The 27,584-nt window shown below is 39.4% G+C and overlaps 1 protein-coding gene across 3 annotated transcripts; it reads right to left on the bottom strand.

The window, feature by feature from the left end:
- Positions 1 to 440: 440 nt before the first annotated feature.
- SLC15A5 (solute carrier family 15 member 5) lies at positions 441 to 27,584 on the bottom strand. 3 transcript variants are annotated; one of them, XM_064730175.1, is made up of 10 exons: positions 27,448 to 27,584; positions 25,294 to 25,617; positions 23,429 to 23,651; positions 19,276 to 19,445; positions 17,217 to 17,437; positions 15,430 to 15,616; positions 12,722 to 12,910; positions 8,440 to 8,571; positions 1,704 to 1,812; positions 441 to 920 (listed from the first exon to the last, which is right to left on the bottom strand). In XM_064730175.1, the coding sequence occupies exons 1-10, from the start codon at positions 27,455 to 27,457 to the stop codon at positions 776 to 778; spliced, it is 1,710 nt and encodes a 569-aa protein (XP_064586245.1). In that variant the 5' UTR covers positions 27,458 to 27,584; the 3' UTR covers positions 441 to 775. The 3 variants fall into 3 exon arrangements, with proteins under 3 accessions (XP_064586245.1, XP_064586226.1, XP_064586235.1); XM_064730156.1 differs by having other exon boundaries at positions 25,294 to 25,792; positions 27,448 to 27,581; XM_064730165.1 differs by having other exon boundaries at positions 25,294 to 25,636; positions 27,448 to 27,580.

Raw genomic sequence — 27,584 nt, 5'->3', positions numbered from 1 at the left:
ATCCAGCTGCATTTACCCTTTCCCAATCTTCTTTCCCTGATTCCCTTCACCCCCTTCAGCTGGGCTGCAATTAGTAATTTTGGTGCTAATATATTCCAGTCTCCCATTCTCCTATTAGCAATTTTCTTCATATCATCCTTCAGGAACAACAAATTTCACAGCGTTGCTGCCAAGTGAGACTGGATGCCCCAACATCAACTTTTTATGGAACACCTTATGGACTGATGGCTAGTGTCTGGTTGCTAAGTTTTTAGTTTTATTTTGGTAGATCTCAAAGCAATTTGCAAAGAAGGCTTGTGTCCATTTCACTGACAGGCAAACTAAAGCAGCAAGAGCCAAGAGCAATACACAGCATTCCCACCATTGCAAATATTAACCAGCCAATAAGCAGATTTCAAAATCACTTGTAAATTATACTGTCACAAAATAATTTGCTAAACAAACAAATGAGAATGTTTATTAAGTTTTAACCATTCCTAAATACAAATAGTGTGGATACCTATTTCCATATAAAGATTAAAAGCCTCTCTCCAACTGTGGCAAACAGAGATCTCCTTGGCCTCCATGTGAATTATGACAGTGCAGCCTCCTTCAAGGCCAGATCCTATGAATATTGCTATGTTTTTAACTTCTAAATAACATTATTATTCACCAGATAATTCATAAATACCAGAACATTGTTCCACTTAAGTGCGCGGGGTAACTTATCCTTAGAGAGCTGGTGGATAAAAACCGCCAAAATTTAGGGGTGAAATTTTATCAGGGTGAAATTCTATCAGGTTTTCTCCACAGGAGACAAAATGGGAGAACTTTCCAGGACAGAATTATAGTGCTTGATGTCTTTTTCATGCTTCAAAAGTTTTTCTCCAGGAAAACTTCCTCTGAACCCATTGGTGCAATCCTCATGCAGATTGTTGTATCTGGGGGAAATACAGAAGGAAAATAAAATAATAATCCTTTAAAGAATTAGCTTCACCCATTGTTATGTATAACTTTTCATATAATATATAAATACTTGCATAATACTCTTTAAGTTACAGTGCCTTCCAAGTCCTGGACTTCAAGGCAGTTAAAAAAATAGGAAAATGCAAATATGTATTTTCCTAGAGCCTTTCAGAACTTCAGGATGAGAAGTATCAAACTAGGTGCTGATGGTAATAATACCTGTACTATGTCTTTCAAAAAAATAATTATTAACATGGTTTGTTCCTGCAGAGAAATTTTAGTGTATTTTTTCTTATTCCAAGTTTTAAAGTCTGTTTTCCCCCTCTGCCTAAATCAGTGTTTATCTGAATAGTCTTCACTCTTTTTCCTCCCTGCTCCAAGAATTCTTATTCTTCAAAAAAAGAAACAATTGATTTCAAAAAGACATTTTTAGTAATTAAAAACTTGTATTATTGAGAAATTTATTTGTGTTCCCATCTGAAATCCCTGCCAAAAAATTAACACCTTTCCATAAAGAATATGATGAAAGAATATGATGAAAGTAAGAATACAATGCCCTTCTTTTTTAGGGCTTTTTGAATTAAGATCCTTTAACTATTAAAGGTTAATTACATCAGTTGCCTTTTTTTTTTTTTTTTACCTCTCCACATGTGATCTATCACTACCAATTCTTTGTTACACACTAGTCTACAGATTTTATTAGAAGTGTTAAATGCACCTACAAACAAAAGACCAAGTTTTCGTTTCCTCACACGTACCTGTGTGCAATGGCCCAGAACCCCAGGGTGTTCACCATCATTAAGGAAGCCAAGAAGAAGAAGAACCTCTCCAATTTACCTTCATGCAGCAAGTGTGGGAACCAGCTGCCTGGTGAAGGAGACATTTGCAGCAGGATTAGTTTGCCTTGCAGCAGGAGATGCAAATCAGAGATTATTGGGAGATTTAGATTAAAAGCATAGCCCTGATCTGAGCTACAGCAGCATCAGTGTGCCCAAAGTCACCTTTCCCCTGCATGAAAGTCTGGTGTCAAATCCTGCCCATCCCAGGAATGTGGCAATTCACCCCTTGAATGAGCTAATGGGGAAAGAAGGAAAACCAGACTTCTTACCACAGCTATATTGTAAAAGCCTGATGGCCTTAACAGATCCTCTGATCTGCCCACTAATGCCACTCTTACACATTGATTGCCATCCTTAGATTGTAAATATTTTTCTAATTAGAGACAAAGAGCAGTTCCACAGCACAGGAGAGACACCAGTCAAAGGATTACACCCTGCCAAACACACATTGATATATTTACATTTTTCTCTTCCCTTCACATCTTAGAGCTATAAACAGATTTTTTTCAGAGCTGTTGCCTTTAGTTCTCCTGGGACTGACAGAGAACAAGTGCCCTCAGTTTTCCTAAGCTCCTGCACAGTTCTCTCCATGCCATGTTGCATTTTTGCCCATCACAGAGCAGAACCACCACACCTCTGCCTGCTCCCTTCCTTTCACAGCATTATCTCAGAGCCAGTTTTAAAAACCCATCATCCAACACTGTAAGTGACTGAGCTCCTAGGTGCTGTAACTTCATTTTAGTAGCTTATAAACTTTTACTGTCATCATTCACAATCAGGTAGTTTTTCATTTTGCATCATTTTGCATCCCCCAGGGGCCAGTGGAAGGCAGATCCAGAGCACAAGGATGTGATGGAAGAGAAATCATGCATGGGGGTCTGCACTGCAGCTTGTCAGAGCAGAGCTCACACTCTCTGATGGGTTATCCACCTTGGCTAAGCTAACTGCAGGAGCTTCCTCATGGAATGGCATTTACAGTGAAACCTGAACACAAAATATGTACTTAAAAAGTTAATAAAAACGGTTTTGTATCTTCTGAGTTTCAAAGGTCCATTTGCACCATTCTCTGTGTTATCACTGATAAAGGCACCAGAGAAAAGCACTGCATTCCACTCTCACCTCTCCATGGCCTGGGTCAAAGATCCTTGCTCTGTCTCCCCTCTGATTCTTTTAGGAGTCACCAGTGCTTAAACAGTGAGGCCAGGATAATGACAGAGAGCCCTTGGAAAATCCAAATTATCAACAGCACAGGCAGGGACGAAATCAGGCAGGATATGGTGAGGTTCCAGCTGCCATAGCACACACAATTTCTCTCTGGTCTCCTGCTCTGTCCAAAGCAAGAGCTGGGAACAAGGCTTTCTTTTCCTCTCAGAAAGGGACAACAAGACTTGTTGTCCCTTCTTCTACAGAGGAACAAGGATGGCAGCAGTCCCAAAGATTTCCAGACTACAATCCTTCCAGTATACATTTTCATCAGTGGATGCAGCAAAAAGTAATAAAACCCTTTCCTACTTACAGCCAAAAAATAATTACTTGTCACTCTTTTCTTTCATTATTTTTCCTTTTAATTTTTTTCTCCCCATGAAATAGGGGATAAATCTGGACTATATTTTACATCTGCATGTACTCATTTTGCAGAGAATCCTCTCCTCTGCTTGCAGGGATCATCAGTGCTAGAACTTCACTCATCCCTTCAGATGCTCTCACCCTGACCCCACTAACACCTCCCACAAGCTGTCTGCAGGCTGACTGCCTTTGGGGTTCAAACTCTCAGGATTTCACCCTCAGCCATGAGCATCAGGGCTAGTTTTTGGTTTTGCTGGAATTGGGCACCCTGGGCACTGCTGTGATTGAAGGGTCCAGCACTTCCCCTTCCTTGCCTCAGCATGCAACATGCTAAGAATTCACTTTTCCCCAAAAGATACTGCCTGAAGGCTCTGTGCATCTTGTTCTTTTCTGTGGAGATTGCCAACAGAAGGGGCAATTACAAGGTTGGTTTGTCACACAGATAATTGCTCACTGGGAATTAACTTTCTGCAACAAGCTCCTGATTTCCATTTTCATTCCAACAATAGGAATACTTAGAAGCATGAATCACCACAAAGAAACAGAAAGTTTCCTTTAGGTGCATTATTTTAAATAGACTCTCTACTGGTTAGAGGTGAATTGCTTATGTATTTTATGGCAAATTTAGAACAAGCTGGAAAACGAAGCCTAAGCAGAGTCTGTTCCTCAAGTCTGCTCTGCAATCATGGAAAGAAAGCACCTGGTAAACTTTCACTGACATTTTGGAGTCCCATCAATTTTCCATCAAAATCACTCAGTCCAAGAAGAAGGAATAACGTACAATACCAAGGTTAGTCCAAGAAGAAGGAATAATTTGCTAAGAATTTACCAAATTGACCAATAATACCAAGAGGAAACAATTGATCCTACCAAGGCAGGCAGGGGTGGAGGTGAAGCAGAAATGGACAAAAACTTTCCTGGGCTGTTTCTGGTGGGTGACTGACAGCAAGGAGCTGCTGCCAATTGAACAAAACCTAAAAAGGGCCAGTCTTAGACAAATATTAGTGCACACAACATTTCTGCTGCTCCAGTGCACCCTCAGAGAGCTCAAGGGAAAGTTGCACAGGGAGGCATCCAGGATTTTTTGCTGATTTTTTTGCACTATCCTATTTTATTATGGGGAAAACCTTGAAGAAAAAACAAATGCCAGAAGTTACTCTACCCTGTACCATTCCTGCATTTTTGCAGCTATCCTGCAACCTATGCTAGGATTATAAAAACAAAATTAATAAATATTTTAACAAGGTTTGTATTGCCTTCCTTCATTTCATCAACTTAGTGGGCATACATTTAGTGTTTGATCATATCCAAATTAAAGTCTCACTCTGCCTCTAATCCCTATTAGCTAAGTAGGCACCAGTGGCCACCACCATCTGGACTGCAAGAAATATCCTTTAGCTTTATCATCTTTGGTATTTTAGAATCACACAAGACTAAAATGATAAAAAGAACCAAAAAACCCAAACTCAAACCAAAAACCCCCTGTGATTCTCTAAATAAAAGCAGGAAAACTGTGTCTGGGACAGCTTCCTTCCTCTGACCTTTTTTTTATTTTTATTTCTTTCTTACATATTTATATTAATATTTTTAGAGAAATGTATTCTGAAATGATTGGCATAAGAGGACAGGTTTTGTCTTGCATCTTCTTCCGTTAAAATGTTAGGAGAGGTAAGGGATCCAAAAGAAAGCAGTTTCCCAGCTTGTACTGAAAATATCACTGTCACCCATCATCTGTTTGCACTCGTCAGATTTTTTAAAAAAAGTCTTATTTTATCATATTCACACCATCCTCCATAGATGCGTTAAAAATGATTAATGCAGCTTTGACTGTGACTGATATCTGATCAACTCTGCCAATAAAACCCCAAATAAAATTCTAAACTAGTGGCATAAAATAGGATATAAAAATGTTTAAATTTTGTCAACACCCTCTGTGCTTCAACACTTCAAAATACACAGTGGAGGATCTACTTTCGCTGCAGGAACATGGGAAAACATGGTCTCAGTGCTGGAGATGGGGGAACCAGAAATAGTCTTGGCTCAGGTTTCAGTGAAACAAGAATCATGGGACAAGACAAAAGCATCCATAGCCCAGGAATCACTCACTAAACCTTGTTAAATCTCACAGAACCATTTCATCAACACCATCCTTTCTTGCTGCAAAAGAGAAAGAACTAGCTCTTCCAATATAAAGTTATATTAAACTAAAAAAATTAGTAAATTAGCTGAGCTTTTTTTTAGGAAGAAAAAAAATAGTTTTGGTTGGTTTGCTTTACTTCCAGTTTCATAAATTGTCCAGACACTGAATATTTACAAGCTCTTTAAACAGACCTGAAAAAAAAAAGTAAAAATTTTAATTTGTGTCATTGGAATTTAATTTTCCTTGAGAAGACACAAATTTGTACCCTACAGCAGCCATCTTTAGTGGGTTCATTAGGCAGGCACAAGGTTTCAATAAATTGAAAAAAGCAAAAGATAAAAGCAAAAGATTTTTTTTTAATTTAATAAAACCTAGTGGGTTTGATATGATTGTAATGAGCACCAAAGTCCACTGTAAGTAGCTGTCCATTATAAAAATTGTGCGTATAACATTTCCTACCAAATTAGGGGAAAACCAAAAGGGAGACTAAAATGCATTTTTTGTTTTGTTATAATATCCCCACCTCCAAAATTCTGATCCTAAACCTACTGTGAGATCCAGGAGTGAGCAGGAGAAGAGCCTGGGATGAGCAGAGGAATGTTAGAACGCAAATGAACTCACAGAACATCACCATCACTTGCAAGCTGTGAATTGTGTGGTAATTTGGAATTATTAATCTTATTCAAGCAGGGAACACTGAGAAAGAGATACCCAGTGAGATCCTAATTATTTTTAAAAATAAAAAGTGAGAGCCCAGTAATGTGTTGTTTACATATTAATAGGAAAAATAATCTCTAACACTCTCCTAACTAGAGCAGCAGAGCAATCACCAAGCATTTTCCACTTGATTTTCCCTAAAGCTTTTCAAGTTTTGCAGAGGACTTTCCCTGCTTAGCAGCAGTCATTCCCATCACAGCATCTTAATCTGAATACAGAGTGTCACCGATTCCCTTGGAAATTCCAGAGTGACTTTTGCTCAGGATAATGGTGCAGTCAATTCCACCCACAGGAACAGCAGGTCTGACAAAGTTACACAAAGACAGCTTTGGAAAAAGAAAAATAAAAAAAGAAAAGAAAAGCTAAAGGTGAGAAGTTTGCCACCCAACTTTCTAAGAGTGAGGAATATTTTAGCCAGGAAACTTTTCAGTTTGCTCAAGAATCCTGAACAAAAGGATGTGGCAAGTGCAGCCTGTGGAGAAGTTAGAGTTCAGCCTTCGTGGTCTCACCATCTCTATCAAAACAGTATTTTTGGCAAGAAAAAACTTCTTATGAATCAATTAAATGATTTCACAAAAAAGGATTATCACCTTGATAGAAAACCAGACAAAAACCAACTGAATTGCAAATCAAATGCAAAAATTGGTTTCCTCTACCGCAGAGTACAGAAATACTCAGTAAAGAAATTAATTATATAATAGTGACACAACACAGGCAAAATATTTTGGTGCTGACATTATGCTTGATTGTTTTGCAATTATTTAATTTCCAAAGTTAAATTGCCAAATGTCAGTTTTACTAAATATTTCAGTTTCATAAAAATTAATAGTTTTGATACTTTGAAGGGGAGAAGAGAAAAATTCAGCAACACAGTCTATCTTAAAATGTCTGTTTAATTTACCCCATATTACACTGAACTCACAATAATGAAAAACAACCTTTTCCACCAGGGGATATTCAAGGAGCTCAGTTCTCCACAGTGGATGGCTTGGGGCTTAATAGTTCTTTGCCTGATTCATTTGTGCAGACATTCCTGTTTTTTACCCATCTCCAGGTGATGCTTTATACCTTGTAATAAAATTTTAATTAGATTTTTAACTTAAAAACAGGACTGCGTGTCAGAGCATCATTTGTTTGTTCAGATCTTGAGAGTCGGAATAAAAATTTCTTGTCACACTTTCAAAGCACCCATTTCTGCTTGGTTTTAAATTACATGATTCTTTGTAGAAGAAAGAGAAGGAAAGGAAGAAAGGAAAGAGAAGAACCCAAAACTTTAACCCTAAACAGTTACAAAATCTCACCCTAATTGCAGTGGTGTCATGCATTAGGGCCAACAATTGTGGTCTCTAATTAAAAGTTCTCTGTGACTGTTCCACCAGAGCTTGGCAATGGCAACTTCACAAATATTCCTTCAGCAGTGGGACTATTTCAAATTTGTGAACAAATTTGGGAGGCCTGTCTCTCAGTTCAAGGACTCAAGTGATTTCCTTGTTAAATTTCCTTGTGGAACAAGTCTTTTCTATATTCAAAGATTCAGCAGCAAAGGAAAAATGACTAAGAAATTCCTGGCTGATTTTGAAAGTCAGCAACCTAGGAACAAGAAGTTCAGAGCTTCCACTAAATGTGCCTCAATGGGTTGAGCCTGCAGTAAATTCCTTTTGAAACAGGAAGATTTGTGGGAATTGCAGAAGGACAAGCCCACAGGGAGACAGTATTTTCACAGCACCTGGCTGTTCCAAAATCTGGGCAAGGGCAGAGGAACCAGTGGCTCCAGGAGAGTGAATTCCCCAGACAGCTTTGAAACCCTCAGCCCTGAAACCTCAATCCTGGGACAATCAGGAAGGAATTTTCCCCATTTCTTAAAGTCCAGATCTTGCTCTCAAGGCCAGAGGCTTCCATGTAAGTGTGAACAACACGAATGTACCTCTTCATGAACACAAAAAGGTGATTCCTAGCCAATTTATTTTCAGTCTTCCAGAACACAAGTACAGAGATTGGACCGGAGGACTTCCTGCAAGATGCCATCCTCTAATTACTCCGACTATCAAAACTAAGATGACTCATTAAAATTGGATGAATACAGCTGGAAGGCTATTTCCTATCTTAATTCCATCTTAATTGTGAGAGCAAATCAATAAAACTTTGGCATCCCTTTTAATTCTGCTGCCTGATTCTCCAAATCAATAATATTAGAAAACTGCTCAGGAGCACCAATCATGAGCATACTCTTACCTTGAGTGCCTGCGTGGGCTGTCTGAACAATGAGAGCTCCCACAAAGCAGCCAGCTCCGTTAAAGAGAGCTAAAAAGTGCATGGAAATCCCTCTCATTCCTGCAGGCACGAGCCAGAATGAAAGTAAGGAACCTTTGGAAGGAATCAGAAACAGTTAAAAGTTAAAAAAAAAAAAAAAGGAGGAAAAAATAAGAAAACAAAAGAAAGATGGAGGAGCATAGATAATACAAAAATTTCAAAGCATCTCTATTAGTGAATTTCCATATTTTATGCAGAGAATGTACTTGCTGCAGAAGTGGAATCAGGTGTACCCTATAACATGTCAATATGTGCCCTGTAACAAAGCATTATCTAAACTGCTTAAATGAATATCTGTAATAAACTACCCACACACAGCTCTCCATATTCCACAAGTGTAAAAACATCTTTTACCCAGACTTTTGCTTGCACCTTTCAAAACCTCAGGCATGAGCAAGAGCAGAGAAGCACCACCACAGCCAGCAAAGCATGAAGACAAAGGATGGGATATTTAACTGCAGAACAGCAGGACCTCCTATCTCAGAGCCAGTGCAGCACAGCCACTGGTAAATACTCCAAAATCGAGAGTTCTGCCTTAATTTGGACAGTTAGCTTGCTTTACCTTGAGGCTGGACAATGCTCCTGTTCCCTGGAGTGCAATCCCCAGGCTCACTTGCTCATTTTTAAGACCTCATCCCTCACTTTCTTGCCAGAAGGCTGAACCAGAAGCAGCAACAGCTTTGGTGGAGAGGGGAAGCTGCAGCATGCTGCTGTAGCATGGGTGCCTATAAATAATCCCACCAGCTGTAATTTGGCTGTAACAGCAAGGCTTTATGATAGCTGTTCTTTTTTGTGCAATTCTCACTACCACAAAAAACTTTTTTTTCCTAATTTCACTCCTTGAGTTCTCCTCCACACCTTTTCTCCCTCTCTCTCTTATTTGTTGAATCAGAATGACCTCTGATGCAATTTGTTGAATCAGAATGACCAGTTTGAAAATTTGCCAGCAGAGGGTCCTGTTTGGATGCTGAGTTGCCTGAAGCACCTCTGGATACAAATGAAACTCTGCAATCACCATCTTTCACCATTCTTAATTTGGATGTCCAATGAGAGCTTTGAAAACATGTGAAAGAAAAAAAACCACCACGGACAGTGTTTTCTTCCTAACTCACAATAGGAACTAGAAGCCTGAGGGCAAGAGAAAGCAGGTGAGCCTGGGTCACCATCTGTAGATGCAACAGCCTGAAGCACTGTACAGCTAACTGGAGACCCTAAAAGACTTAAAAGTTTCTGGTTGTTCCTCGCTTCTAAAAGCAGGGGTGCGAAACATGCATCTTGGTCAAATTCAGCCTGGGTAATTGCATCCCAGTTACCTAAATTACCCCTGCTGTTTCAATAGCCCGCTCCCCTCCTCCCTTTCCCCACGGTGCTGCTGGGAGCTGTTGAACAGCTGCTGCATTTCCCCCTGGAGACCATTGCAATTTATTGGTGGGCAAAGCCATCCCCAATATATCCTCTGACTAACAGAGCTGTGGCTTTCCTGCTTTAAACCAAGCTGGGGTTACAAATTCAGCCTGTCAGAGGCTACTGAGAACTTTGTGGCACTGTGGAGGAGAGCAATACCATTGTCTGATTTTATTTTTCAGACTTCCTTAGTGGCAGGTATTATTCTAAGAGATGCTCTTGCCACCTGAAGCAGATTATTCAAAACTGCTATCAACAAGATAATGAAATATATTTTTTAAACACAGTTTTAAGTGTCAGGGACCAAATTATAGAATAGATTGGGTTGGGAGGGACTTTAAAATCCTCCAGTTCCAAACTCACTGCTCTGGGGAAGGGCACCTTCCACTAAACAAGGCTACTGAGAGCCCAGCCTGGCCTGGGACACTGCTAGGGATGGGAGAGTCACAGCTTCTCTGGGTAACCTGGGCAGAGCCTCTGCACCCTCACAGTAAAGAATTTCCTGCTGATTTCCAATCTAAACCTGCTCTCAGTCTGAAGCTGCTCCCCTGTGTCCTGTCACTACATGCCCTTGTAAATAATCTCCATCTCTCTTGTAGGCTCTTGTCAAGTACTGAAATGACACAATTAAGTCACCTTGAAGCCTTCTCTTTCCCAGGCTGAACAACCTCAGTGAGAGAAGTCCTAATGAAAATAGAGAGCTCAGTGTGCCTAACCTAACATCTCTAACCAAGCTCTTCACAAATGAGCTATCTCCTTCCTTCCCTCTGCTTAAGAGAGTGAGCATTCCCCTCCTCAGCTTGGAAAATGTACTTTCAGGCCCAGTAAATTATTATAATGTCTAAATTTGACCTTCTGCATAAGAAAGGCAGTAAATGGTCAGGAAATGTGGGACAGCTCTGTGAGGGTCTGGGCTGTCACTGACATCCATGGAGATTCACTGAATGAACTGAATTGCTGTTTGGGAGCCAGACTGAAGTGGAAAGGCAGAGCTCAGGTCAGAAGCCTGAATGCAGAGGCTGAAGATGGTTGAGTGGACCTCAGCCAGTGTAAGACCTGGGGGATAAGCAGGCCCCTCTCCATCAGCAGCTGGAATTCTCAGACTGCAGAGAGCTGGCTTGCCCTGCCTGCACAGCCAAGACACTCTGTGACCAAATTTTACCATGAATGCAGACCTCCTTCCCCATCAGCTACAGCAATATCTTATTTTAGGCACCTCCCTTTAGCTTTTTATCTGCAAGTCTTTAGACTCAGTCCCATTTATCTGGGTTCTTAAGTCACACCTCTCACTGCAGCTCTAAGCACAATGCTTAATCCCTATTTAAATGGGGAAGGACAGCTTTTCTTCCTAAGAAATTATAACCACAATCCTTTAAAAAAGGCCTTAAAAAAAAAAAAAAAAAAAAAAAAAAAAAAGGAAGACAAGCCCTAAAATGGAGTTTTATTTCTTTCTTAAAGGCTAATGTAATCTTCTGGTCACTGGACTCAGTTGTGTCCCGGTGTGCCAGATTAAAGGGCCTTTTTCTACCAGCAGTATTCTTCCCCTGCTTTTGCATGAGAAGTCTGTAAGCAAGTCACCTCCTAACCTTTTTTTTTGTTAAGCTAAACAGAGAAGGTCACAGTTTTCAGTTACACTTAGCCTGTAACCTAGAAACCAAATTACCTGCCTAGAAACCTGTCTCAGTTAAGTACTTGAGAGCTATCAGATGAAGAGGCATTATGAAAGTGCTAAGTATTTAAAACTAGGGAAAATTACCTTTTTAATGACAGCCTGTGACCCACAGCTCTCAGTAGTCTCAGAGTGTAAGAATGAAGCTGAGACACTGAAGTTATTTCCTGCTCTTAAACACAAACCTGAACATTTCTGGGGTTGTACTGGAACAAGAGACACTCAACCCACAGAATTAAATGCCTGCAGAGATCAGCCAGGCAATTACTTTACCTGTGTCTCTAAGTTAATGTTGCTGAGAATATTTTTATAATACTAACTTGTTTTTTATTTTAAAAGCTGTGCAAGGTAAAACACTGGTAAGCACTCTGCATGTTCCTCAGAAGAAAACAAGCCTCAAAAACATCAGTGCAGACACAGAAAAGTAAATTACGGAAAGCAGAAAAGGTTCAGAATCACAATCAAGAGTATGACTACATGATGTGTGGATGGCAGGCACAAGCTGAGCTCTAAAAACAGGAGTGTTTATCTCTGGCTCCATGTCACAAGCCAAGACATGAGGATCTGGGGAGGCATGTTCTCATGACTCCTGATTGCAGCACTAACAAAAGCCTTGCAGCTGCCTACACCCTTCTCCAGGTTAACCTGTCCCATTTACCTCTCTGTGCCAGTGAAAACATGTAATAATTCCATTAGCTGGGCCCAAAAACCAAAATTGCTTCACTTTGCTCTGACTATGGCCATTTAGGTGGTCCCAGAGCATAACCACAGCTCAGCTCTCAGGTGTGTTTTTATTCCATCTCAATAAAATCAGCTCAGAAGGGGTCTCAGGAGCTCATCCAGCCCAGACCCTGCCTGCAGCAGGTTCAGCCCCAGGAGCAAACAGGGAATTGTGCTCCTCAGGGACCTGACTGGGCTGTGCTCCCTTCCCATTGATCTGGAACATCACTGCTCATCCTGAGCTACGGCCAGCAAGACAAATTATGCTTCTCTGAAGCAGGTAAAGCACAGATCTGCTCATTAAGCCAGTGGAAGAGAGCCAGGGATAAAATATCAGATGACAGTAATTATTTTTAGGCAGCTGATACAGAACCAGGACACCTTTCCTTTAGCCCATTTGATTTTACTCACAGGAGGGAGTCACCAAGGCTTCAGCCACTCCGAGCAGGATGTACTGAGGAGCCAGGTGGAAGCAGGGCATGGAGGAGACCAGGAAAAGCTCCTCAGACAGAGTCTGCTCCACCTGGGGGAAGCGCTTGCGGTGCATCTCGGAGAAGCCAGCAGCCACCACGGAAAGGGCAGCAGATAAGTGACCTACAACTGGGTGAAGACACAGAACATTCACCAAGGCCACTCTTGCAGCACCATCCTGGCTTTAGAGTGCAGAAAACTCCTAAGAAATGCAAAAGAAGCTTCCTACCCCCACCCCAAATCATTTTTTCTGGACACTTCAACGTGAATAAAGAGTGCTTGCTATGTATATATGGCAATACGACCCCAGCTCAGTAAACATACACTTTCAGAGTTCAGAATAAATAAGAGAGGAAAAACTTCTCTTAAAACCAAAGTCACAAAGAAGAACTTTTTACTTTTCACTTTTTTTTTTTAATATTGAGGGAGAAAAGGAAGGACAAAAGAAAGAAGAGGCAAATGACCTTCCACATAATACAAGAGAAAGAGAAAGAGAAAAGGTGAGAACAGAAGCAAAGGAAATTCTTCCAAATTATAGCTACATCACACTTCACCCATTGCAAAGAGGATACTATTAAAATATGTTATTTTCTATTTCTTGATCTTGGCAGCATGAAATGGTTGTGTCCTCTCAAAAAAGAAAAACACAAAGAAACAAGTTTTGCCAGCAAGTCTCTGAACCTGAATTATCTATAATTTCCATGGTTTGAGCTTCCATTGATTTTGACTAAATTTCTGATCGCCAACATTTCTAAGCCATAATGTGAGAATTTGGTTGCTTTTGACAGTTTTGGCTCAAATGCTTAGACTATATTTTTCTTACCAAGCCTTCATGACTGGCAATTGCTTCACTCACTAGATTGGACATCAACAGCCTTTGTTTCATATTATATTTATAACACATATAAACTTTGTCTTTTTTCAGTGTCCATGATTTTTAGAAAAGAATAAAAAACTCAAACAGTTGAGTGGTCTTAGCCTTGCTGTGTTCTTGCAGGCCTCTGTGTTTCTTCCTCAGCACCAAACTCTCACGCCCTTATTCCAGCCAATTTTCCTGTATGTTCACAGCTTTAAAAATCCTACCCTCCTTGCCTAACCTGAGCCTTGGAAGCTGTTTGGGCTCCTCTAGTGCTTAATGAGAATATCAATGAATTATTGCTTGAAAATTGATGACGGGAGGGAATTCAACAGTGTTTTCTGGCCAGTGCACCTTATTAAAGCCAGGTATGAAGCCCTCAAGGAGCTTCTTGTAGTCATCCAAAGCAAGAGTTCTCCTAGTGAAAAATTATGTTGGTACTGAAGAAACCTCCAGCAGTTCAGTATTCCTAGCAGTGCAACAAACTTGGAGCATTTTCCTTTACTAAAAGCCAATACATTTCAGAAAAAGGAACGTCTGTGTGCCCAAAAATTTCAGCTTTTTTTTTTTTTTTTTTTTCAAGACTTGAAGAGGCAGAAGAAGAAACCAAGAGCCTTGGAGGTGCAGTTTTCATCTTTACTCTTCTCCCTTCAGTCCTCTTTAAAACAAGAGTCTTAGAATGACTGAGGCTTGGATTTTACAGGAGAACAAGCTGTTTCAGTAATATTTAGGGGTGATTCTGGGACAAGGTTCTTTATATTATCTAGAAACTCTATTGGACCTTTATGAATAAACCAACAACTAGAGTAACAGATTACAGTTTTTATGTAGACCCAGAGCAACCAGGTATTTCAGTTGTCTGTATGGTTCATCCTTGAAAACTGCTATTCTTAACATGCAGAAAACTTCCAGAAAACTATTTAAATTTCTTCTTCTTCTTGCAAGAGTTGAATTAAAATATAGTTATAGGCTGGCTTAACACCAACTGCCTATTTATACTTCCAATTTTGTTGCTGAAAATAATTGAGAACCTAATTAACTGTTGGCAAAAATATTGGCACTTAGAGGTCTACCACACTTGCAGGTGCAGTCATACACTTGGATATCTGAAGCCATTGCCTGTACTCACAGGTATTTTTCTGCCTCAGGTAGTTTATCACCCCTAACAGGAGGCTATTTTGATAAATGAACCTATTAAGAACAAACCACTGCATATATTCTACTGCTGTTCAACATAACAGGAGAGAACATTAATACTAACTTGAAATTTCCATGGTTTAAAGGAAAATGATTATCTGAATGTGCTTTTTGTGCTTTAATGCAGATGTTATTTTAAAAACTAGGCTAATTGCAACCTGCTGTGTTATATGCTTCTGGTTTGTATAAAACTTAATAACACTCTTAATTAGGCTAATTTAGTCAGATTAATACCTCTGTGTGTGTCAGTACTCACTGTGCTGTCTGCCATGGGGCACTGAATTAATAGCAGCACACTGAGAAAATAGCAGTTTATAAATATTTTCATCTGAGGTTTGCAATGCAGACTGGAAGATAAAAAATGTAGGAAGTTTAATGAGGGTATCTATGAAAGGGAATAGTTTTAAGTTTAAGGACTGTGTTTTTTTCAATAATTTCTTTGAAACATTTTTACTTCTGAGCATCATCCCTAAACAAATCAATGTTAACATTTAGAGTAGATATAAATGTCTAGGATCATCCATCACACTGAAATTTCTCTTTCAAAACCAGAAAACATATTAAAGCTGTATATAAACACGTGTTTTTCACATACCAATGTAAATTGTTGGAGAATGCCCAGTGTCCTTGGAGCTAAAGAGCCAGGAGTTAATGCACTCCAAAATAGGAACAAGAATCAGAAGGGGCACGATGCTGATCACGTTCATTGCTGCAACTGGCAACAAAAATCCACCAAAGTGCAGGTTGGAATTCATGGTTTGGAGATAATATCCTGAAGGAATCTGTATTGAAGGATAAAACCACAATCCATGGATAAGATTTTCACTGTATTTGAAACCTCTCCAAGTTTTTCCTTCTGAAGAAGTCACATCAAACCAAATACCTGCTGGCAAAAAAGGAGTGAGCATTCATGAAGAAAGCCTTTCAGATAATGACAAGATTGCTCTCTGCCAGAACATAACATCTCCCTTTTATGAGATTTTCTCCTACATTTAACAAATTAAGCAACAGTCAAAAAGTTTGCTTGATCACTCCTATTTAGAGCCATCAGCCACTATACTAAATAATTCCACCCAAAACTTCATTCACTTCACCCAGACAGTGTTTAACAGATCAGAATCTTGAAATAGTAAAATGCAGAGTGACTTAATTTTAGAATTGCAAGGTACAGGGTGATTTTGGACTTATGATTGTGTGCTCAAGGTAGGAGCACTTGAAAAGCTGCAGGGAATGAAGATTTGGGTACAGCCTTAGAACCAGCTTAGTGCAACCCACAGTCAGGGCACCCATGGAGGATTTCCTTTTACCTTGGGCAACTGAAAACCAAAGACAGAAAGAAGACGAGGAAACCAGTGACAGTCAACTGGGTACACAATTAAGATTTATAAGACTCTCACTACAAAAGCAAATAATTCCTCCTGCTTCTGTGAGGCTATACAGAAGAGCTGTTGAGTCTATAAAAAAAGTGTGAAGTCAAAATCCTGATGGCTTCTACCAACAGATTTACAGATCTCTCAGTTGGGTTTTTTGTTTGTTTGGGACTTTTTGGAGGAAGCTTGATTAATTAATTTCATGTGCAGCAGGGAGCCATAATCCACTGTTTTTACAGACTGGGAAATTCTAATTTGAGCAATTCACAGAGGACAGTCAGGACAGAACTCAACCTAGAACTGGTTTCTTTAATCTGTCTGTTTTTACTGAGCTCTGGATTTCTGCAGCGTCCTGCACACTCTTCAACATGATCACTGATTTCAAACCCAGGGAGAATATTACTGCTTTATAGATGTCCAAAAATCAATATATAGTTAACTGAGCTCACATAGGGTTTCTCATCAATGGTTATAGCCAACCCTACCCACTCTGAGTCTGTTCAGTGTTCAAGGATTATCCAAATGCTAGCTCTTCACAAAAGTATTTTCACCTACATTCCATCTCCAAAAGGAAATGTAAATTGTGAAAGGGAGAACAAACAGAAACAGAACGATGTAAGTTTAGAACTGAGTCAAATTCCATTGGTTCCTTCTCTCCAATGCCTACTGGATGTAAGAATTGATTTCTGAATAGGAATTAAAATATCATCAACATGAGTCACAGGTACTGAAAGCTGTTAACTTAATAATATGAAGAAAATAATATTAATCTTTTTTGTAAAGATACTGATCAAGCATTCACACAAGCTTCTTAATGAGTCTTGACCAAGTCAATTCTCATTAGTTGAGGGGATCAGAGGCAACAGCAAGGTATATTCTTAGGCAATTGGAGCTACTTTTCAAGGCTGCTCAGCTGGCAAAGCAACAGTTGGAAAAAGCACACCTAGAGAGACGGCGCTAAACACGCGCCAGAGCCTATTTCAATATTTTAGTTTAAAATCTGTGTGCCCACCTGCATGATGCACGTCCTGTAGAGAATCTGGAAGGTGAACAAGGGGAAGAGCCTGGCCAGTGACTTTGTGCCCTCCACCTGGGTCTCGCTGTAGTGCCCACCGTGGTGCTCCTTGGCGTGGTCCAGCCAGCTGGGCACGGCTGTGCCGAGGTAGCGCTGGCGCACGCAGTGCGTCTTCAGGGCACTGAAAATCACCCCAAAGGTCGTCAGCAGGGAGCTGTCTGCGAGCAATCAGAGAAGTTAATGCTCAGAGAAGCCTCTGAGCATTGATATGCTTTCACGTGCTGTCAAGATAAACATCAGCCAAGACAAAACACTTTGGGAGGGAAAGCAAGAGCTGGTATATTCAGCTTCATGTCTTTTTAGCGAGGGGAAAGGTAATAACCCTGAATTTGTTTTAAAAATTCTCCTTTCAACCCAGTTGTTACAGAAGCAATGCTGTCCAACAGCCACAGAGAAGACCTCCTTTTATTATCAGTTATTTAACACAACACCACGTGTGTCTCTGGTTGAGCATGTAAAAAACAAAGGAAATTCATACTGTCTTTCCATTTACTGAATGTCTGCTGAAGTCTGGTAGCAAGGGAAGGGCAGTGAGAAGGAAAAAGAGTTTAGAAACAGTTGAAGACTTGAGAGAATTTTCATGGATGAATTTCAAGGCCAGAATAATCATCTCAGGTCTTCCAAGTAGCACGCAGGACAAAAAAAGGAGTTTCCAGTCTAGTACTTGACATATTAAAACTTATTGACTGGTTAGTTTGCCAGCTTGTTTCTCAGATGAAATAAAAGTAGGATGAGCACAAAACTATTAGCTTCAGGCTTGGAAATGCAGGTTCATTTACCTTTGGCAAATTGCCATCCATACAAATGGGGGTTGAGGCACTTTATGTTTTTCTGAGCGCTAAAGCACTACAATAATTTGAGTGTCTATAAATAAATACTTTCCAAGACCCAAAATGAACTGAGATTGCAGAATGAAATTGTCTCTCTACTATCTCTGATGTAGAAGTTGTTTTCTAGAAATATCCATTGGCACCTACTGGAAGCACTTGCTTTAAAGAACTATGTAAGGGCATTTTATAAGATAAGCTAATATTTAAAACTCCCTGACAGTGTGGAATTAACTTGCAGAATGTTGTCATTATAAAAATCAAATCTGAAATAGCAAATCAAAACCTGAAAACAGAGAGTTGGTAGAGTTTTTATTGTTCTGCAGGACTGTACTTGGCAACTATTCTCACCACTCATTGCAAGTGATGTTCAAGTTTCAGGCCTAGATTATTTTAAGAGCAAATCTGAAGACTAAAAGAAAAAAAAATAATGCAGAATTCCAGAGTGAAAGAAGCTAAGAAGCTTCTTTCTTTATTGACTAAGAAGCTAACCACAAAAATAAGTGGGATTTGGGGTTCTTCTCAAAGCAGAGTTAGTTTCAGAAGTAAATAAAAGATAACAGGAAATTTGGTACCAGCTCAATTCATTGGCACAGCTTGTAATAAGATTTAAGTTAGGGAAATGTTGTTTTGCTTTGCACTGGAGACTGGATAGTCACAAAAAGAGAATAAGAGGCAGTGATGGGGTGCTACTGCTCTGCAAGGGTTTGAACCCAGAAGATGCACTGAGTGCCCCATGATGAGCCCAGCAGAGAGTCAATAAAGCAGCAGCTCAGCCGTGTCCTGGCTCATCTGACCTGGTCTCCAAGATTGTCATGGCCCTCTCCTTTCCTTTGGAATATGAGGGGTTGGGCAGATAAAAGGTTGAACAAAACATGACAAGATCAATTTCACCAGCAGCAGGCGTATTACACCTCTTCCTGCACAGGCAAAGGTACACGCCCTGACATGACAGAAAACAACCATGAGTTTACCAGAGACTGTTTCCAACTTTTACAGCCTACCCAGAATCTCCAGAGCATGGACAGAATTTCTCACAGGCAGATTTTGGAGGGCTAAACCCCAAGGATCTACCACCCAACAAAGTTATAGAAGACATAGTTTAGATATTGATTTCTTCTGTGAAAGCAATCTCTGAAGATGCTTCCTGAGACAGAGCTGCCTCTTACCTGCTTTGGGTTTGTAAATCATTTCACCCCGAACCATGTGAATTGTGATCATAGCCATAAGCCCAGACACAAATGGGATAAGAAAGCCAAGGTTCCTGGCCACGGACTGCTGGATGTAAGAAATGCTGACAAAGACCACTGCTGAATTCAAGTTAACCAGCCAGTGGAACCTAGAGCACACAGACAAGAGAGAGAAAAGTGGAGAGGCTGAATAATATAAAAGCTTTTACAGAAGATTAAAACATCCAATTAAAGGCATGGTTAAGTATAGTAATCATGGACAGCATCAGTACCATGCACACATTAGCACAGCAATTAAAACAGATTTTCACTCAAATGTCTCAGCTCCAAGAGGTATATGATTAAAGTAAGTGTACTAAGGCAGCAGAGCTGAACAAATTATCAGTCTGGTACTGGAAATATTCTTGTGGGTGACATTAATTAAATACATCAACATTTACCATTTACACATTTAATATCTGGTAACAAGTTCTGTGTATGAAATATCATCCAATCCTGTGCTTCAAGATTAAGAGAGAAATGTCTTAATGCCACCACCCTTTGGTTAAGAAATATTAAATGTTAAAAAATGCAAGAAATATTAAAATTTGATTTATCAGTTATTAGTTGCAAGGCTCAGCTTGAATTTTTGTTGGCTTCTGGAATATCTTGATAAGGAGTTTCCCCACCATAATTTTCTCTGAGACTGTAATTTGTAGTAGAGGTGCTTCCCAAGTAAGTACTGAGCCCCTCCTAATCACAGAAGACATCCAAAGGATAAATCACACACTCCTGGAAGCAGATGGCATTCCACTAGTGGCAGGCCTACTGCAGTTTGGAACCCCTGAAAAGAGCACAATTATTGAGCAGTGCCATCCCAATGTGTCAAAGATTACAGTCTGGAAGCAACTGCATTTAAAGGTGAAATACACAATTATAAAATCTTAATACATATTACTGGAAGAAGAAAAGCTCATTTTCTTGTTCAGTGCCACTTCTGCATCATGCATGCTGTTTGAACTTGAGTGTGTGGGCTAATGAATCTGGAATTATCTTCTCAGTGACAAAAGATTTGGAATTATGTTACTCGATGATACAGTTGGAGGGATTTCGTACATAAAAATATTGACCCATCCAACTAAAGCTTTTAGAAAATATAATTACATGACTCATTTGGCCAGAACTTGTGTAAAAGCTTTGAATCAATTCTTAACTGACAATTATTAAGTCAGAAGCTTCAGTGGCTGTTTTCTGAACTTTTCAGAGTTGCACCTGAGCTACCCAAGGTCCTGATATTTTTCAGGACTCTATGAGTGTTTGGCTGGAAATAGGAGCATCCAAAGAAAACCCTGAAGAGCAGGAAAAACAGAAGAGAACTTTCATTTTTCACTGCTGCATAGCAGCATACTTTATGACAGAAATGAAAAGTTCCTGTCCTTTTACAAAATAAAGAATAAAAAACCCCAACCAATGTGTTCATCAATCCCTGTGGCCAAAACAAGAAAGATGAACTAACCTCAACACCCATACCAGAATTCTGAGCTATGCTCATATTTTACTGACTGTAGATTATCAGTATTCAGGCCTTTATTACATAAAGAGTCTCAGAGCTCACACCAGGGCATGGCAGATTAGTTAGATACACCAAGCTGAATATTCTGTCAAGTTTTGCAGGGAAGAGCTCCTTCCTGAAAGGCCTCTCCACAATGAGAGCCAAAAGCCAACTTGAGGGGTTCATTTCAAGAATGCAGTGCAGATACAAACTTAAGTGCTACAAGCCCATTAAACACTAGAACATTTCACAGAAATGCATTTGTGGTGAAAAACTTTAAAGAAGTAACATCCAGGTGGTTCTTATTGAAAAGTATTGTTTATGTTTATACAGCTTGGTAGGAGGAGGTCAGTTTTCTGAGTATCACTATGGAGTTCTCTGCAAAAACAGTGGGGGAAAATCCTGAAGAGGTAGAAAAAGTTTTTAAAAAATCAAAGTAAAGAGTATTGAGGAAATGACAGAAATTGATTTGCAAAATGTGGAAACAAAACAGAGAAAGTGAGAGTGGAAAACACCATTGGTCTCACAGTGTCTGCAGTTTTTTACAAGTCTGTAAGACAAGATACAGCTCTGCCCATTCTCTCTGTACCTTTACTCTCATTCTCTGCCCCCACAGACAGAACATATTTATCCTCCTGCAAAACAGAAGCAGTCCATAACCTTAAGCCTGGAAATGCAAAAGGACCTAGAAAAATTTAATCCAACAGAATTCAAGTTGCTTCTTCACTTAGGATTGGTATATTCTACTTACTTATAAGATCAGAGCCACAGTACATACTGCGGCTTGGAACCATGCTGTAAGATGTGCCAAGCAATCTTCTTGAAGGATTGAATTAGAAAACAAGTAAATACCAGGACTTTTAACCCACTCCTTAATTCAATAATTCTGATTGTTTAAACAGAACTTTGATAAGACCAGACTCAAACTCATCAAGAGGATGCCATCCTAATTTATATAATTCTAAAATTAAATCTCATTACAAACACCCACCAAGAGAGGACAGGCTACCAAGAAAAAGTGATTATATTCTGAGGGGTTTAATTAGATTAAAAATGCTCAGAATGAACCTCCCATTTTTCTAAATTTTGAGATTGCATTCCAAAGCCCCTCCTCGGGTGCCAGTACAAAAATTAAATTTTTTTGAAACGCACTTGTGCCTTTCTTGATATTTCCAAAGTTCCAAGAACTGACCCGTTTGGATTCCCCCAGGGAACTTTTTATTCGTATTATATCTCCTTTGTAATCAACACTGAGAAATGTCACTTTGATTAAACACAATTCTGAATGGCTAAGACCACAGTACAATAAACTCTCCAGAGCTATCCTTCAGAACAACTGATTGCTCTCCAGTCTTAATCCCCCAGAGTCTTATTTAATCAAAATGATGTTGCTAATTAAGGATTAAAACTCAGAATAAAGTAAAAAGGAAGGATTTTTTGTTTCCTCTGCTATGGGGAGGTCAAGGAGGCAGAATCTGCTCTAAGGAACTAAACAGTCTCATCCACCTTTGGTAAAGCTACTGTATTCACTAAAGTTTGGATTTAATTCAAAACTCCTTGATATTAACATAATTGAAGGTAAAAAGAATAGCCAAGAAAGACATCCCCAAAGGAAGAGAGACCTGATTCACCATGATCTTCATTGATTCTTCAGCATTGTATTGTTAATATGCAAATGTGCTCTGTTTTTATTTTAATAACCATGTATGTAAAGGAGAAAAAAAAGGGCAGTTTAGGGCTTTCTTTCACCCTGCCTTGAAGCAGAAATATGGGAAGTCCCACTGCATGGTTTAACCAGAAAATATGGCACTGCCTATAGGGCTACAGAAGGGGAAAATAAAGGCAAACAAACCATCAAAAATTACCTCCCTGATGCATGGAGAAAGGAATAATTCATACCAAAAAAATTTTAAAAATCCAAACCCTGATTTTAAGAATAATTTTAAGTGCAATTACTCCTGTGAATGGGAAAAAAAAGTCAACCAAAATACAAATGCCATATTTATCAGATGCCAGAACTTGGCAGCAGCAAAGATTAAATAATACAGCAGATCCCTAGCACTGAGTTTAGTATGAGACAACTCACAATCCTGACTTCCAGCAAACTAGTAGTCTACTGCTAAAAATTTACTCTGATGTAAATCTCAATATATAATTGAATTTTGGTTTACTCTGATGTAAACCTCAATATATCATTGAATTTTGACACTGTTACAGAGCAACAGCAAATTATCCTAAAGCCATAGATATGTTATTAGGCTAATAACATATCTATGGCTTTAGGATAATTATATTAGGATAATAAAACCTAATGGAATATGTTGTTCCAACAGCAAAAAAGGTTAGCAAGTCTTTTGAGTATTTGGGCAAATTGTTCAATCCTGAAAACTCTGAGTACTTCTTTAGGTGTCCAAAATAGATTATCATCTATGAGCAAAAGGAAGAAGTCAGGAAGTGTTTTAACTCTTGGAAAATCTCCCAAAACCTCAAAGTTTTGCCATTAAAAACAGAACATGAAACCTGACATCCACAAAATCTTTGAATTTCAAGGCAATGCTCTACCACTCCCGACAGATATTTAGCCAACACTAAATTACCAACCAGTTGAAAAATGAAAGCAGCTCCTTTGGGCCACAGTCCTCCAGGCTGTAGGCACTCAGAGGGCACACAATGGCTCTTATTCCTCCTATTCCCAGGCTGGCTGTGAGGAGTGCAAAGTAGAACACAATTTTCTGCTCCCTTTTGGGCAGGGTGAGGAGGACGTGTCGTCTGTCGATGTGAACGTCTTCGAAGGGGAATGACACCACAGGTAACAGTGCTGTGCCTGGAATGGAAAGGAAGTGGTCATTGGAAGGGAATTGGAACCAGATGAATAAGATTTGAATTTTTTAGAGCAGGTATGTTCTATGCAGGTATGAAAAGAGAGACTGAAAATCAAAGATAAACAACAGAAAAGTGTAGAGGCAAATTCTGTAGAGAGGTAGAAATTTTTGGTTGTTTTTATGTAAAGCAATACCACTCTGGACCTCTGAGAAACCAAACCTCCTCTCAAGTGCTTGCAAGGATTCAGGTTCTTCTATCTACTGAACCACCAATTAACCAAAAAACCCCACAAAACATCCCATAGCGGAGTGCAGCTTATTTTTTTCCTCCTAAAATCCCAGAACTGTAATAGGAATCATAATTTAGGAAATAAATCCTCAAGACTTTTGTAGGAAAAATCTTTTTTTCTGCATCAGCTTCTTAGAAAATACAATTTTCAGAAAATTTAACTATAGAAGCACTGAATTGCATGAATGAATGAAAGCCATGAATTGCATTTGCCTCTTCTATTCCACAAAGCAAGTTTTTCAGATTTAGTCAGCTGTAGATTTTTCAAGTTTTAATGGAGACTAAGCTTAAAATATATTGGTGTTTCAACAACACCAGTATTAGCCACTACTATGACTGTGCATTTAACTTTACTATAACAGGAATGTTTAATAATTTATCTCCAAAGGAAGAAATGCTCTAGTTAAAACAATACCCAAATCCATCAAATTGTGTTTGTGTCTCCAATCTTCTACTTTAAGAAAAGCACTGAAAGGACAGGTGGCAGAAAGAGATTTAAACCAGAACACCAGGGGAGAAACAGTGGAACACAACAGCAAACACTTTTCCAGACTGCTTGAATAATGGTTTTGCAATCAGCTCAAGAACATTTCAGGAATGTTCAAATTTTTTTTTTTTTTTTTTACTTTCTTTGTTGCATGTCTAAATAACAATATGGCTGGCTGTTGTAGAAATCAGACTTGCTCAACAACTGGTCCAAGCAAGAAGCATTTCTATCAACTTGGTTTAATTTGACAGGTTGTGCTGGGAGATGCCCTACAATGGGACGCCAAAATAGTGCATGGGAGATGCCCTAGCTGCTACAGAACCAGTGGATTTTGTTTGAGCAGTGCTTTTTCTGTAAAAAGCACTCAAAATAATACTCAGGGAAGGTTCAGAATGTGCCAACCGCAGGCAGGCCCTCAGTGCAGGTGTTAGGATACTTAAGGCAAAGTTTGTTTATACTAGTGTGTTCTTAAATGCTTTTCCTCTTGTCCAAATACAAAAGTCCTTTGTACCTTTACATATTATCTTACTCCTAACAGCAGGAAAGCAGTTAGGAGTTAGAATTCTCTCTTTGACTGAAGCCTGGCACTTGTGTCAAACACTGATAACCTTAGGGACCAACTTTAAGAGTTGAGCATCCTTGCTGTCCCATCTGCTGACCCACTTCAGGGCAGCCAAGTTGTGCACCAGCTACCACAAGATGCACACACAAACTCTGCTTTGTCTCACTGAAAGCTGCAAAGGTGACAAGACTGCAGTGCATTTTGCAGAGGAGGAGCTGAGTTACCAGCTGTTAGAGGAGATGCCCAACACCTGCTCAAAAGCACATTCCTACAAGAGAAGCAGTAAAACACGGCGCAGTCACCCACCTAGGAAGTGCAGGAACATGCAGATGCACACCAGCTTGGTCCTCCCCACCAGGTACTCTGCCAGCCAGCCCACCAGCACTGGGGTGAGCGTGGAGGTGCCCACGAAGCACATGTTGACCATGGCAGCCTGGTGGCTGGGGTAGCCCAGCCTGGCAGTGCAGAAGAGGATCATGTTGCAGACGATGCCGAAGAAGGTGAACCTCTCGCACAGCTCCACCAGCAGCACGCACACAGCCTCGTGCAGCTTCTTCTCACCTTCAGGCTCCTTCCCAGCTCGTTGCTCCTGGTCAGCCATGTGGTCCACAAAGCCCTTCTCCTGCATGTCTGCATCAGGCATGCCTGTCTTTTTAGGTTTTATTTTTTTTAATTTTTTTTTTTTTAGTAGATCAGCTTGAGTTACAGGTACACCTCTGTGCTCCTCCACTGTCATTAGCAGACTGGTAAGAGTCTCGCTTTGAATTCCACACTCTGCTACTACAATTTCTTAGGGCACCTGTCACTTTTGAGATATTACACATAGGATCAAAGAATATTAAAAAAAACCCCAATAAACAAACAAAAAATCAAAGAACTACATGAACACTTCAGCTTCTGAACACAGCGACACCAGGAAGTTAACTAGTTTATTTAATTAGTTCATTTGGGGGTGAAAGATTTTTTTCCCCAGAATTATATTACCTATTAAATTATGTGAATCCAATACTGTATGCTAAACTCAATCTGTATGTTAAAGATAAAGGTTTAAACACATGAAAGCTAACATTTTCAGCAGAATTCAAATAACAGATTGAGAAAATAATTTGGTTAAAACCATCCAATACTTTAATTAGGCAACAAGTGAAAAACAGCAAGTAGATAAACACAGGGTTTTGGTTTGTTTTTTTTTTAAGGTTAACATTATCAAATGATTGTGCTATTTCTTTCTATTTCTGGTTGAAATTCAGATAAAGGTAATTATAAAAATAAGAGATGCTACTAGGTTTAAGTTAGAAAAACAAGTTTTAAAATAAAGTCAGTTGAATTTATAATCAAAAGGAAAAAGAGGAACTTAAAAACAGCCTAGTCCAAAACTGTTTCCTAAGGCAGATTCTCCCCTATAGGTACCATACACCAGAAGGGGCAGGGGCACAGGAAATGTTTTATGTTTTCTTTCATATCAAACAAAAGCTATTACAGCCTTGAAAGGGAATTAGGAAGAGCCAAACTCACAGTGCTTTATGAAGTTCCTGCTACTTTATCCACAGCAAAGTCTGCTGATTTCCCAGGTCAGCTTCTCCGTTTTATGGAGCTCATTAAGATCACTAATCCCTGATCAAAATGCTCCCACCTACAGCTGGAAGTATCCCACATCTGACTTGTGCAAATGTAAATGCATGCACAAGTCACAAGGAAGTGGAACACCAGGTCAGCTCCTCTGAACAGAGCTCTCAGTGTTTCTGATGGCATTTTTTGAAACATGGGTTCTGCTCTTTCCTTCCATCTGTCCTTATAGCTACTCAAATTTGGCCTCTTCAATTTAGAATATGAGACATCACAAAACAGAAGCACAATAGTATACAACCAGCATGAATAAAGATTCGCAGGTTACCTAGAAGAAACAAAAAAACGCCTCAACTGTGATTCCAACACAAAGCCTAAAAACTCTGAAGCTTAAATATAAGTAGTAATAGCTTGTTTCCTTAAATTAAATATATTTTAACCTATTACAAGTCTAAAGCAAGAACTCACAGCAAAAAGCTCACAGTTTTCAGACATTTAATTGGGGATGAAAACAGCTGTGACTTATGCCAAGAACCACTTTTGTTTTCTGACCCATGATAGCCAAAATGATCCTACTTTGAGCCAACCAACCAGAGAAGTTACAAGTTCACCTCAGCTTAGTTTCTTCATGAAAGTTTAAAGAAGCCAATCTCAAATTAAGACTGGACAGATAAAAGTATTTTAACTCAAAGGTGCACATAACTTCTGTTTCATGAAGCTACTTTTACCTAACTGTTCATAAGGAAAAAAAATTTTCCTGAAGCAATTATTTTTCTTTAAGCAGATACAGCGGTATTTTAACATCAGATAGAAAACATAAGGACAAATAAACCCTTGCTCCAATAGACATTTGGATGTAAAATATTCTGCTTTCCCTCAGAGTGCCAATTTTACCTGTTCTCATGGGTGCTGGCAGCTCACAGTGAATCACATCATGGGAAGCAGCTCAGAGAGAAGGTCTCCTAGCTGGGATGGCTCTTAGTCCCCATGTGGTTTCATTTACCCAAATTTGGGGCTACAAGCTGGGAAAA

Source organism: Zonotrichia leucophrys, chromosome 1A (assembly GCF_028769735.1).
Source record: "Zonotrichia leucophrys gambelii isolate GWCS_2022_RI chromosome 1A, RI_Zleu_2.0, whole genome shotgun sequence".
Classification (NCBI taxonomy): Eukaryota; Metazoa; Chordata; class Aves; order Passeriformes; family Passerellidae; genus Zonotrichia; species Zonotrichia leucophrys.
Note: the sequence above shows the minus strand (reverse complement) of the source record. Positions and strands in the feature narration are given on the sequence as shown.

What these genes read in the sequence shown, in the direction of transcription:
- SLC15A5 (XM_064730156.1), bottom strand. Translation starts at nt 25,723, where the DNA reads ATGACAGTGGAGGAGCACAGAGGTGTACCTGTAACTCAAGCTGATCTA. An exon ending in TTCTCCAACAATTTACATTG is followed by an intron (nt 12,911 to 15,429) that starts GTATGTGAAAAA and finishes GTCTTCACCCAG; the next exon opens with TTGTAGGTCACTTATCTGCT. An exon ending in AGCCCACGCAGGCACTCAAG is followed by an intron (nt 1,813 to 8,439) that starts GTAAGAGTATGC and finishes CTCCTTCACCAG; the next exon opens with GCAGCTGGTTCCCACACTTG.